Consider the following 14,107-nt stretch of genomic DNA (forward strand, 5'->3'; position numbering starts at 1 on the left):
AATTTTAAGCTGCTAGTAACTCACTCTTAATCTCTTCACCAAACTAAACAAGCCCACTTCCCTCAGCCTCTCTTGGTGGGTCAGCTGTACCAGAAGGCTGATCGTCTCACTTGCCCTTTTCTGGACCCCCTCTATTTTCCTATGTATTGATAACTAGATAAATAATCTGGGTTGTATAATTCCTAAAAGAAATTACTAATATGATACTATTCTGGTTACCATATAATAGAAATAGTCAATCTTTCCACTGCCAGACTGATGAACGTCATTCAAGGTGACACGTAAGGTATCACCAGGAGCCACAACAGTATGTGGGATGCTGATGCTGAGGTAGTTTGGGGAAGCAGACTGGTATCTTTCAGCTTTGAGACTGGCTTCAGGTGATTCTAATTTTTCTTTTCCCTCTTCAGCCTTTACTTGTCAGGGAAGAAAAAGAGTGAGTCAAGTGTCCCACAGGAGAAAGTATATAGTGTCACCATTAATTCACATCTTGCCGGATTATTGGAAAATGCTGTGAAGTTAGATGAATCATTACTGAGAACTCATTAGCAGAACCTGGCACCAAACCCCAGGATCTTACTTATTTTATTCTCTCACCCCATTTTGTCTCTTGATGTATTTTAGTTTCATGCTTTTCATCCTTGGCTCTTCTAAATGCAAATCAAAGGCTCGAAATGACTCAAGTGATTTTGTACTCAGATAAGTGTTTTCCACTTTATATTGTGCACTTAATTGAACCCACTGAGTGGACAGATGTAGCCTACTCTGTGGATTGCTCAGGACCTTTTCCTTCACCTTCTTTTCATATTTTTCTGTCACTTTGCATGGTGATAGTTCTTACAGTCCAATTTCTGTCCTTCATGCCAGGAAAATGCACATGTGAACCAAAAAAAGTACCACTATAACCACTGCATGTATTGCCAAGGCTGTGATGCACTAGAGTCTCCTTAACATATCTTGCACAATGTGGACAAAGCTCTGCAGATGATGTAAGAAATCATGTTTCACCCTCTGTGATAATTGAATGAAAACTTATCATCTTCACTGTCATTGGTAAGAATGTCTTCTGAGTTCTTCTTGGTGGTACACTTTTAAATATGCACATCTGGGTTTTCTTTACCATTATTTCAAGCCTTTGAGCATCTCTGGGGATGTCAAATGTAAAGGGGATTAGGCCTCCTTCATCAGAGAATACAGTCTTCTTCATTGGGGATTTTCCAGGCAAGGTAACAGTAGCAGTAACAGGTAGAGAGCCAGCGGGAGAACCATCAACCAAACTGACAGATGCCTATAGGAAAAAAATGTTTGTCTGTTACATAAAGAAAATCCTGGGTTTAAAAAAGGCTCACAAATAAGAAGCAATTCCTCTCATAAACTGAAAAGAAATGCAAAACTGTACACACTAATGTTAAAAAATTTGAGCTTTGAGAGTAGCTGGACTCCAACTAAGGTAAAAATCTGTGAATAAGGATTAAAGCTGCCCAAGACATTCACTTGGCATCTATCTGGTCTAAGCTGATCACAGAGATATTTGTCTTTAACTATTACAAGGTAAATTTATTACTTTAACTTGTTGCAGAAAACTCTGTAGAAAAATTTGAAGGTGTGACATTAAATCAGCCAAAACTTAAATGCATTTTTAAAGAGGTTATATGCTGGTTTAGTCTTCAGAATTCTAATTTGGCAAGGGAGCAACTTAATACAGTATTATTTGAATATTTTTATATGGAAGTGAGGAGACTACTGTTTTATAAATCCTTGTAGGGCAACAGTACACATTGACTTCCAGAGCAGAAAACTAGCATTTTCTTGCTGCTCAGTCTCTGAGTCTACAGAAACAAGACAAACCAGACAACACATGAACTGTAGGCCTGTGTTGGACCTGTTTCTGAAGGTCTCTGTCCTGTAGAGCTCCCAGTGGATCAGAAAAGGAAAGGGGGCAGATATAAATGCACTGCTATAGAAGCAAACAGATACAGTTGGCTAAATACTACATACCACAACAGAGAAGGGGGCTCCAGGCACAAAATACTTTTTGGTGTTAGACAGATCAACAGCGTAAGGAGATTTCACAAACTTCACGTTGCTGAGTTCCTCTTCCCTAATCTCACCACCTGTTAATACCAAAGAGTATGTGTTGCTATGGAGTCAATAACTACGTACTTGCACATTACCATCCATAATTTCTGTTTTCAAGATTAATTTCATTTTTAGCAGTGTATATAAAGAAAAGTGAAATATGATCCCTATGAAAGAACTTCAGTTTTTAGAAGAGGATGAATAAAATTTCCTCTCTAATACACCAGTTGGAACAAGGTACCTGGAAACAAAGGGCATTCTGCCACAGGAGCCAACGCACCCATGCACCTCCCTTTCTGAGATGCTGGGGCTTCATTCCTGGGGGAAGGTTCCATCAAAGTCCAACATAGAACTTAGAATCAGTAGGGGTTTTAGGACCTTAGATCTCTAATTTTCTGAAGGTTTTTTTTTTTAAATTTTCAACTTCTGGTGAGAGTTAATATTACCTAATGTCATCTGCGACTTGCAGCTTTGAACAACTGCTTTCCATCTGAGATTCTTCTGGTTAAAACAGTAATACTTCTAGGTAACCTCTAATTACACCACTACCCATAACTATATCTAATGAAACTAGTTACACAACTGATTTTAAACTAAATGCATTTAGAAACATATTTCAACACCCTTATTTTCCACTTTAACACTCTAAGGTTGAGAGGTGTCAGTAAAGCCCACCACATTTGCTCTGTCATACATATAATTAGTATCAAGCCTAGCAAGTACATAAGCGTGAATGTAGCCAGCCTGTGGCAGAAAGAGACAGTGTGCACAGTGTGGTTGAGACCATGTCTCACCAGGAGCTCTTGTGCCCAACATGATGGTGTGGTAACAGTTGTTCTTCCAACCCCTTTTGCTCTTGCCATAAATATTGTGGCAATAATTCATGCTAGTACCTATAGTAGGTTACACTAAAGAATTGCACAGATGCAATGCATTTATCTTAATTTAGGATTCTAAGGAACTCTATTTAATGTATAGGTTTTTTAGGAATTTATAGAATTTTTGTAATTCTAAGCTAAGTATCTAGAGTCCATCTATAGCCATTGGGAATATACACCTCTGGAGTGCAGTTTAACTCATCCATTCTCTATACTAACTACACAATGTGCCTGAGCTCTGACTAGATAGTTTACTTTCAGATATATAATATAAAGGGGATCAGTTTTCCGTGAAGAACAAGAAAAACCTTGTCCATATTGGAAAGGTCAGCTTTGTCACAGGTTCGGCTTCAGAGGTTAGCTCTGCCATGCCACTGATCTGTCCTCTAGGAAAACAGGAAAAGTGCCACTAGAAACCCTGGATAGGCATGTTCCAGGCTTATGTCCCAGACAAACAGCAAGACCAAATTTGGACTATATTGTACTTGTACCTATGCCAAGTACCACAGTCTGATAAAATTGTGGGAAGACATAAGAGGACAAACAGGATTCCCAAGGTCTAGATCTTCATCTGCATCACACTGTGGATCTAAATGCATAAGCCTCACTTTTAACTTAACAGCTTAGGCAGCTGAGCTACAAAGCAAGCTATCAACTGCAACTATTAACTTTCTATGTATGGAAGGAGTAGATGTGGCTAGGGCAAGTGAACAAACAAGATCTCATGGGGAGTAATTTATTTCCATTCATACATGTGTCTATTACCGCTTCAGAGGGACTAAGGTATCTCATATATTCTCACAGGGGTATTTCATATGGGACACACCCTATAGGACAGTAGTTACAGGAGACCTGAGCACTTCTGGAGCAGCAATGCAAGACCACACAGGACCTCAATGCACATTTAAAGTGGTACTGAACATTTGGGTTCAGATAAGATGTTAACTTTTTGTATAGAAGGGGGTCAGATGAGAGAGACTGTCAGGCACTATAGCATGAACAAACCTTGCAGCAAAGATTGACCCAGTGGGACAAGATTTCCCACATGAAGGATTACACTAGAGAAAAATCAATGTAAATATTACAGACTGTATCTGCTAAGCCATAGTGTACTCACTTGCAGTTTCTACAGTGGTAACAGCAACATATAAATGAAAACCTTCCAGAGTGGAAATACTCTTTCTTAGTTTCTCTTCCAAAAGTGGTGTACTTAAAGTAACTCTTACTTTTCCATTTTTAATCTAAAACAAAAATGAAAAAAAACAAACAAAACAAAGTCAAATAAACTAAGAAAGTGACAAGCCTTTACTGGTTTGTTGCCATTAGAAATAAAAAAGTGTTGCTTATATCATTACTATGGTAGTACAGGTTCTCAGTTTCTAGAATTTGTGACAATATTCAGCTAGGTATGATAAATCCGAACAGTTCCACTGAATACTTACTGAAAGCTGTTGCTCCAGTCCTGGAATAAACACTTTGTTTTCATTTTCATTAATTATGCCAAACCGCACATATGCAGCGCCTTGAATCTCTTTCCCATAAGAGTGTCTTTGGAAGGAAGAAAAGTGTGGAAATGGATAATTATCTCAATAAAAACAAGCATAAACCAGACTAATCATTTTATGCTGAAATAAAACTGGAATATTTGTAGGCATGCTATCTTTATCTAATAACCTGAAAACAAAGATTAGTCCCACTCCAACATGAAGACTCTTACTGACTGGTGATTTCAAATGCAAATATATATATGAAGTAAAAAACATTGATGGAATCACATCAAGACACCATCTGACAAAATTTGCAGGAGACTGATTAAAATTCCTTTTTTTATTTTAACAAATTAATGAGCACTTTAGTTCCACAGTGAGGTCTCATACAACTCATCCCCTTCAGAGGGAAGCAAGGGAGGTATCCAGTTTATTTAACTTGGATGAACAGTTAATTTCTTTCTAATAGACCTCATTAGTAGAGCTTTTAAAATAAAGGACCATAGAATCATCTCAGGAACTGATATGAAGTATTTGGTACCTCTGAAGACCTACAGAGACAGATCCTACCAGCTGATATTTTAATACCTGCATTGGATAGAGAAGACACCCTCTACCCCACATCTCTCCTACAGATTTGGGCAGTGTACCAGAAGGTCCTCTTGTAATTGAAGTATTTGCCAGGGTATCTGGCCAGAACACCTCTGAACATTCTATATAGGCCATGGAGAGAGAGGAAAGGGCATGTAGGGCATGTTGTCGCACCTGGCTCCTTACTCAAGGAAACCCTGGCAGATGACATCCTCCTGCAGCACAGCATATAATGTGCTACATGAGACCTATCATGGCCATGGTGTTGTCTCTTGCTTGGGGAAATCCGGCTTCATCTCAGTTCTGCAATGGCTTATTTTTGTTTAAGCAAAGCCTCTTTCAAACTGACCTGATCAGCAGCACTGACCAATACCAATGAAAGCAACAGAGTGACAGTTCTTATGAAAAATGCATTAAATGCCAGAACTAATAACTGTGGGAAAAAATAGTCAATATACCAAGTAACTTCATTACATGCATGGCCAGTTCAGAGAAATAAGTTCAATTATCAGAAATTCCGTATGTTGATTTTGGTAAAAGTCAGGCAGCACCACTAGGACATTTTCCAATCGAGAAAAGAATGGTATCCAGTTATTAAGCCCCAATTTTTCTCCTTAAATAATTATGGTGTTAATGATAAGTGAAATATATATGAAGTTCGTAAACTCAAAATTAAGTGCTGCAATAGCATAGAGACAACTTTAGAAAGGATTAAAATATTAAAGCCAGTGATTTAATATCACTTCATATCAAAGGATCAAGCAATCATGACTAAAGCTAGTAATTAGAACCAAACAAACAATTGAAGGTGATTAGAATTGAGATTAGAAGAGTTGTGTTTGTTCAACCAAGTAGAAAGAGGTGGATACAGGATTCTGTCTGCTCTCTAAAGGTGTGCTGGGGAAAGGAAGGACCAGCATGTTCAAGGACGGAGTGTACAAGTCTTATTTTCCATTGAGCCCTGCCTTATGATCTGGCCCATCTGAGAGCTTTGTAGCCATGTCTTATCCAGACTAGTGTCACACTACTATGCAGTGATGTGTGTAGTGATGGTCATGGAAACTCCACTGATCAACTGTATTTGTTTGCTTGGAAACATTTCTGCTTAAGATCATTACTCTCAAACAAGCACTAGCTCATTACTTACAAACTTCACTCGGCTTCAAAAAAATAACATACTCAAACTTGAATCCATCTATACTTGAATGACTTTAAATAGCGCATTAGAACATTTCTAAATGTTTAGAACCTTTCTACATGTTAGGATTTAGAATATTTCTAAATATTTAAACCAAAGAGTATAAATAAAAGCAGGTGATCAGTTTGCCTGGAACCTTACTGAACAACACAGAGAAGGATGCTAAATAGCCACCTTTAGTAGCAAACTAAAATATTCAGAAAATCTTGTTTCAGGTTGATCACCATGACTTGGACCCAGACAGAATTTTACACTGATGTGTCAAGTCAGTAGTGGAAACAGAGAGTAAATAAGATTAGTCAGATTCAAGTAAAGCCAGAAGTGGGTTAACAGTTAATGGAAAAAAAAAAAAGAAAAAAAAAAGAAAAGAAAACTAAAAAAAGGAAGCAGCTGCAAAGTTCACAATCTACTTATCTGCCTCCTGAAACAGTCTAGCTTTGAGCACACCTACTTTGCCTCGATATCAAACACAAAGCTTTCATTCCAGATGTGGTAGTATGGCTGAAGTGGGATGAGTTTGACTTCAAAAGATGGAAGTTCTGCATGAAAAAAGAAGGTAAAAGGTGAATGAGAATTTCAAACATACCTTAAACTCCTGGCATGTAGCAACACCCACTGAGAGGATGCAGCTGCACTGAGGCAATGTTTTAGTTTGAATCAGCGTGCACTTCTGAAGCAAATTTAATCATCTTCCCTTGTTCTGCTTTGCTTAACATAGTGGAACAGTCTTTGAGCACCAAAAATTCATTTATTCACAATGAAATTAAGCCAAAAGATAAACTCCAACTGCTACCAGGCATTAAGTGCCCTGGACTAGAAGCACTCTCAAGTAAACCCACCCTGAAATGGATTGAGTGTGGACATAGGATCCTCAGCATCAGCTATGTCACTCTGAATTTGCTCCTCTAAAGCCAAAACATTTGCTGCTGTAGATGTAGTTAATGTGTTCCTGCATGCAGGTGTTTGTAGAGTCTCCACTATTCTGTTACATCTGCTAGCTGAGGCAAAATGAGTTTTGTTAAAGTGAGATTTTCATACAGTCCTGAGGTTTTTTGTCTTTAAGAAAAAAACCCCAGAAAAACAACAAGGCCACAGTGAAATTTAAAAGAAGGTGTAAGTTCAGTGCAAATAAATCAAGCCATTTCTTATTCCAAATTGTTAAATTTTTACCTTTTTGCTTTTTCCACAGTGCCCTTATTGTTCCTAAAAAAAATCTATGAGTATAGGAAAAACTAATAGACTTCTAGACTGAATTCTACTGAGAGCAAATGGGCAGGGTTTTTGTTTTTTTGGGGTGTTTTTTTTATATCTGTTTTTTTTCATCCTAGTCTTTGCTGGAAACTTCAGCAGAATTGCAATGACTTTAAAATGACGCTCACCTAATTTTTTTTTTCTGCAGCAGGAGAGCCCTTATAATGTTATGTGAAAAATGTTAAAAATATGTTAAAAAAGTTACTAAAACTGTATAGAACCAAAAGTGTTTCCTCTTTAAAATGTAAGTGGAAGACACACAAAACCAGAGTTTTCCTTCTGTGCATCAGAGAGAGTAATGATGCACTGAAACACTGTGGAACTTGTCCTTAGTACCTGACCACAGCCAGGTTTAATCACTGCAGTATATCTTTTAACACACAGGGGTAACTTCTTATATTTAAAACACAAACTTAATATTCTCTTACCATATTTCTTAACTTCAAATTCAGCGGAAACATTAGACATTTCATGTTGATGAAACCAGGCTTTGATTTTCCAAGTTCCTGGCCTAAAGTTCAGATTCAGCAGAAAATAGTTAATTAACATTCCTTAGATATTTTATGATGCCAGTATATAAATTATCACTAAACACTAATATTTTCCTAACCTTGATCTCATCCCAAACTAATTTTTAAAAGGTTTCTCTTCACTGGAAGGAGCCAGCAACATATTTCCAAATGTCCTAGGAAACACTTTAAATAACTGCATGAGGAAGTAGAAGATAATATACTTGCAAACCACATGTAACACATATTACTTCTGAAAAGTCCTCAGAAATAGAGAACTCATCAAACATTTCCTATAGTTTATCCTTACTGTGATATCAAAATCAACCTAGAGTGCAAGAACACACTGAGCATTAAGCAAAAGCCTGTTTGAAATGCTTATTATTTAATAACTAAGAGATAATTAATGACACTTTGCAAACTAAGGCTCTCTTGAATGAAGCCATACATTTGAGCAGATATTTAAGTAGTTTATTAAATTGTTCCTTTCAGGATACATGTTGCTAATTACAGCATGTTAACATTAAATTGTGGATTCATCTCTCCAGGATGAGGTGCTTAAAGGCAAGAAGATAGTAACCAGAGAGGGAACGACAATTTTGAAAGGTAATTCTAGCAATTTAGCAGTTAAAAATCTAATCTACAGGGTTTCATGCACAAGGCACAGGAGTAACGTACTCAGCAATGTCAGGTATTTCAAAGTGTTCACTGACCACTGCTTTTATTTTCCGGTCTGACTTTTTAACCACCATTCCTTTTGCATTCTGTTGAGAGAGAACAAGCAAACATAATTATGCACCAGGTGTCAAACATTTACATCCAAAAGCTCAAGTTTGTATAGCAGTCCTATGTAAGAGAAAATGCTTTTCTTACTTTTCTACTTTAATATTCACATGACATATTTCCCTCCACTCTACTGAGCTAAAAATGGCTAGACTTATGTCACTATGCGTAAGCAGTGAGAGGAGTCATAGCTATAGTTTTGCTCTTGGATCTTTTGTGCAAGTTTTCCATACTGCTGAAGAAGCTCTCATCAACAGGGCTTTTGCATACTTACCAGCACAGCAACTGTAACCGTGTCATCTGTTGGCCTCATAGCATTGTCCAGAATAAAGATCCTGTATCTTACTGTTTAATAGAAGAATAAATAGCATTCATATTTTTTCCTGGCCTTTATAGATAGTAATTATTATAAGCTGTAAACTGAGTTACTGAAATTAGGATTAAAAAGTTTCTTTTAATGAAAAGAAGTCTGAGAAATTTCAAAACAGAATTGCATTCTCCCACTGGCTTTGCATGTTACTTGATCAGATAATTTTTGAAGAAAATTCTGAAAATTACTCAGGGGGGTTCACTCACTTTTGTATTCCTTCTGCAATCGAGGCCTGAAACCAAAGCCGAGAACTCTTTTTACTGCCCTCTTTTGTTACTTGATGAAATTGTTAGGTAACAAATCAGCTGTGGTCTTAAAGAGATACTTATAGCCAGTGTTGCAAGGGGAACCAATATGTGTTTGGGTTTTTTTCAGGTTTCTCAGAAATTTGTTTGTCAAAGGAAAGTCATCATTAAGCTTTTTGAACACAAAGGAGAAGATTTGGTCTGGTTCTCATTAGAATGACTCTTTGACTCCAGTGGCATTTCCACAAGAGATGCTGCAACGTGCAGTGCAGACCCTGCAGAAGCCCTGTCTGCAGGAAGGATCAAGTCACTGTTACTTCTTGCAATCATCCATTTGTGACATCTATATTCAACACATGAAATGCAGAATTTGTATTTTAACCTTTTGAACTTTGTGTGTATATAGGCTTATCTGTCTGAATAAAAATGTAGCCTTTCTTGGAGGACAGGAGGATGCGAGTGCTGTGAATGGTCTTAGGGAGTTCCCTGCTTTCAGCGACCAGCAGAACATAGGGCAGATTACTCTTCTTGAAAAGGTTCTGTTGCAGAGTCCCTGGCTTGACCTGAAGAGAACAAAAGGGAGTCAGAGAGGAGCCTGTTAACTTTGAGGTCATATAGCTGAGGCTTCAAAACAGCTGAAGTACTTAAATAATTTTATTAGCACCATTCAACAGAAAATTCTTAATTATACCTTTATCAACAGGGGTTACAGCTTTCTTACTAGCTGAATATTACTTTAAAAGTATAAATACTTTCTAATCCTTCATTTGCTGTCACAGAAATACACATTCTTCTGGCCAATGGCATTAACTCAAGCCCAGTGACTTTTCTTCAGTCTACATGCTTGTTGAGTTCTAGTTACTATGTAATCCCTATTATGCTAAAACCTTGTCTATGAGATTGGTGCTTCATGCAGTTTAATATGATGCTTCTAAACATCACCCTCAACAGGAAACTGATTTGAGAGCTCAGCTGTTAGTTTTGAGAGTAACCAACCAGCACTAAACTGAATCTTGGTGTGCACTGTTTTCCAACAAAATAGCCCAAACTAGTGTTACTGAACTAAATCCTGCAAGACTTCAAAGAATCATGCCAGAAGCAAATGATGCAAAGAATTAATCCACTTGAAAGTCTGCAGAAGTAACACAGGCTTTGGTCTGAGACACTGCAAATTTTTAAAGGCTGCTCCTGTAATAAGACAAAGATATGAATGCAGTCACAGTTTAAGTGATGCAGAACAACAGTGATAAAACAATTCAATATTTTTAAATTAAACTTCATTTACCATCATGTGACAAAATTTTGAGCTTGTTATTTGTGCACAAAAGTGCACCCACAATACCACTGAAATGACATTAACCATTGTTTTATTGGCTGGTTGGGTGAATAGGGTGCTGCTATCACTGGAATTGGTGTTATGTCTTGTGTCTCTAGGAATCAGCATTGTCTCTGTTCCAACCTATTCCTAGTACAAATTACATGCTTTTTATAACTAAAGTAAAAAAATTACATCACTATGATGGCAGACTCACCATTATTTTTTTCATCTCTTGGTAGTCATTATTTTGGTTAAGGTTAAAGATGATTCTCTCTGATAGGAGCTGATTTTTCGTTTCATCTTTGAAGTATGCAGTAACTTGCACAGGACTCTGTGCTCCATGGACTTGAATTGTTATTGTCTCATGTGTGCCCAAATGTATCACGTTTGGGGCAGTTATAAGAAATCTAAAACAAGAGAGAAAAAGATCGTCCAGTATGGTCAATGATTGTCTAGCCAGCACGAATTTTAAACAAAAAAAGATACACAGAATAGCTGAGCTTGGGTCTTGTGGAGATCACCTAATCCATTGCACTTGTTAGTCAGAGTAGATGTTTAAAGAGGACAGTTTCTCTCCAACTGATCCCCAAATTCTGAACCATCATATTTAAGTTCTACAAAACATCAGTCCCTATATGTGGGAGAGAAAAAAATTTGCAATATGTCCCAGGGAGTACCAGTGCAATTTATAGCCTGGTTTAACTCAGAGAAAGTTTTATAAACTCAAATTTCTGAAAAAAAAATGGGGCCATGCATTGAAAGACAATGAATATATATTCATAAATGCACATTTAATGCCACAAAGTTATGGATCTTTATTTACTAGCGCCTAAATTATGACAGCTTATGCTTTAATATGTCAGGAGTTATTAATTTCCTATACAACTGCATGTATGGTGTTACAAGTCGCTGACCTTCACTACAATTGTTTGTGAAATGTTGGAAATGAGAGACCACAGAAGGTAAGATCATAGCCCTAGGAAGGGCTGAGTTGGATGTTAAGCTGTTTGGACTTTTTTTCTCTTTATTACTCTCCTTTATTCTTAACTCTGCTCTGGTATTTCTTATTAATTAATTTTGTGACCTTTAAAATGTAGATATCTTCACTTAAAAGTACCTTAAAAGGGCAGTTTTAAGCTTTTACCCCTTATTAAAGGTTATGCAAATTTTTAGTGGTCCAAGAAACTGGCTTGCTTCTCTATCAAGAGAGAGAATATTTCCTGCTTTCTCTTTCCAGGGATTTGTTAGGATTGAAGAATTGATAATAAAATGTACTTACGATGGTGCTTTTTGTGAATCGGACAACAGCAAACAACAGCTCATCAACAATACCAGCCTTTCCATTGGAAAACTCTACAATATCTGCAAAACAGAAGTACCAAGAGCCACTATCAATTTAGGTGCAGGCTGAAAGAAATAGGCTGATGGCACATTGCAGCAAAGAATGTTACTTATCCTGGTTATTTATTAATAACTTGCAAAACTGTGCAACCAATAATGATGGGCATGCTGGTGATGTGCAGATTAATGCCCTGAAGACAGGCATTATGGACTAAGCCACAGTCTTACCTTTGATTATTCAACCATGTTCTTCACAGCTTCACATTTTTGCATGACAGAAACTAAAAGCCATGTGCAGAGAGGTTTTCACTGCAAAGACATCACAAAATCAAACAAGACAGTGTGGCTAAAAGAGCGGCTGTAAAGCATTTTTAACTGGGGACAATTGCAAGGGAGCAGTCCCTTCTCTATGCCATTACTTAACCCCATGTGTTTCTGCGATCCAGCCAAGTGAGAGAAAGCTCCTTCTGGTTTATACAGCACAAAAGGAACTGTGCTGGAAATCCACTTGTACAATTCCATTTCAAACTGTAGTGCTTGAAGGCATTAATCTGCTTTAACTTCAGTGGAAATAAAACTGATGGTTCTATCTGAGCTACTCTGGCCAGTTTTCCTATATGCTCAAGGCAGTGGGCTTTTCCAGAGGTTAATTAGTCTCATTTTAGTGTAAACATATAAGATGACTCATGACCTGAAGGCATTTCAGACTGTCAGAGACACAAGGTCTTAAAATGTAGGATACTAATGAACAGGGTTAAAAAACTGTCTGAGGAATAACTGTTTGTACAGGAATGTTTTGATTAAAGGCTAATGAAAGAACAAACTGGAACCTTCATCACGTCTCGTTTTTGCAAACTTTTACTGGATTGTTGTCTTCCAAACACAATTTTGTTGACTCATGAGAATGGAAACATGCCCATCAGATTTACAGGCAGGTCAAAACCCAGAAATGATCACATGGCTATCCCCTTGGTTCTGGTGATAAATTGCCCTTTAGTACACTACATGTAAGTCTGTGTCTTTAATTATTAACAATGGATACCTTAAATCAGCACTCCACTGTTTGTAAGGTGAATTCATGCTCACAGCAAGGGCTCCCTGCCCATAGTCATGTAATACTGTGAGGGTGAAGGGACCTTCACTTCACCCCACCACTTGCCTAAGTGACACCTCTTGTCTTGCTTTTCAAGATAAGGAAGTAGGGAAAGAGAAGAACTCGTCAACAAACCAGTTCCTATTTTATAGTGGGTATGACACAAGGGCGGTACCTCCCTCTGAGACAAAAACAAATGGCAAGTATTCTGTCCATTGGTGGTCACAAAGGGCCAGCAGCAGTAGCAGCAAAACTTTGGCTACAAAGTCACATCAGAAAAAGCTGTTTTACTTGCTCTAGGAATAACTTTTTTCCTAAAAGATAGTCAAATGTCTGTCACCCTTCCTCTTCTGGTTTCCTCTCTCACTTCTGGTGGCAGGAGGGAGGAAGATGTTGAGGAGTACTAGCAGTGGGTCCTCAGGGTCCAAATCCATGCTTCTCTGGGAGATCTTTACAGGAGTTCAGACTTCAGAACCATTAAGAACAAAGTTATTTTCACTCTGACCTCCCTGTCTAGCCTCTAGTTCCCTTTGCAGTTATTCACTCATGAAACTGATTTATTTCCATGCAAAAATCCCACCATTTTCCTCAGGGCTTCTGGCCTCTCAAACTGAGGTGGCAGGGAAGAGTAGAGATTTCCACTATGAAGCTGGTCTGTGTTCAGAGCAAAGACATGTGGAACAAGAAGTCCTCTTGGGAACAGGGTTTATGCTCTCCACAGTGAGCATAAAAGAGGCTTGTTAAACCTGTAGATGGTAAAATAAGAACTTCTCACTCTTGCAGAGATAATGGGGGAGTTAATTAAGAGCAGCAGTGGCTGTGGAGCATAAGGCTCCTGCCATTTTCAGGGACAGTTCTGCTGCTACATCCTGCACTGCTGCCACATCCTGCACTGCTGCCAACCAAAGTGAGAGCTGGTGCAATCACTGAGCAACACTTGTCACTAAAACAGGACAAGAAACAA

The 14,107-nt window shown here is 37.9% G+C and overlaps 1 protein-coding gene across 2 annotated transcripts in view; it reads right to left on the minus strand.

The window, feature by feature from the left end:
• LOC139670493 (complement C4-A-like) overlaps positions 1-12,130 on the minus strand; it is a 44,723-nt gene extending 32,593 nt beyond the window's left edge. Inside the window, exons 1-12 of one of the 2 annotated variants that reach the window (XM_071552296.1) lie at positions 11,989-12,130; positions 10,924-11,116; positions 9,774-9,954; positions 9,051-9,121; positions 8,672-8,757; positions 7,913-7,995; positions 6,685-6,772; positions 4,400-4,505; positions 4,075-4,198; positions 1,999-2,114; positions 1,115-1,288; positions 220-411 (exon numbers count right to left, since the gene is read on the minus strand). In XM_071552296.1, the coding sequence (XP_071408397.1) occupies positions 220-411; positions 1,115-1,288; positions 1,999-2,114; positions 4,075-4,198; positions 4,400-4,505; positions 6,685-6,772; positions 7,913-7,995; positions 8,672-8,757; positions 9,051-9,121; positions 9,774-9,954; positions 10,924-11,116; positions 11,989-12,053 (1,479 nt within the window). In that variant the 5' untranslated portion in view covers positions 12,054-12,130. The remainder of the gene's footprint in view (positions 1-219; positions 412-1,114; positions 1,289-1,998; positions 2,115-4,074; positions 4,199-4,399; positions 4,506-6,684; positions 6,773-7,912; positions 7,996-8,671; positions 8,758-9,050; positions 9,122-9,773; positions 9,955-10,923; positions 11,117-11,988) is intronic. The other variant, XM_071552305.1, reaches the window with a different exon arrangement.
• Between the last annotated feature and the right edge of the window lie 1,977 nt (positions 12,131-14,107).

This window comes from Pithys albifrons, chromosome 1, assembly GCF_047495875.1.
Source record: "Pithys albifrons albifrons isolate INPA30051 chromosome 1, PitAlb_v1, whole genome shotgun sequence".
NCBI lineage: Eukaryota > Metazoa > Chordata > Aves > Passeriformes > Thamnophilidae > Pithys > Pithys albifrons.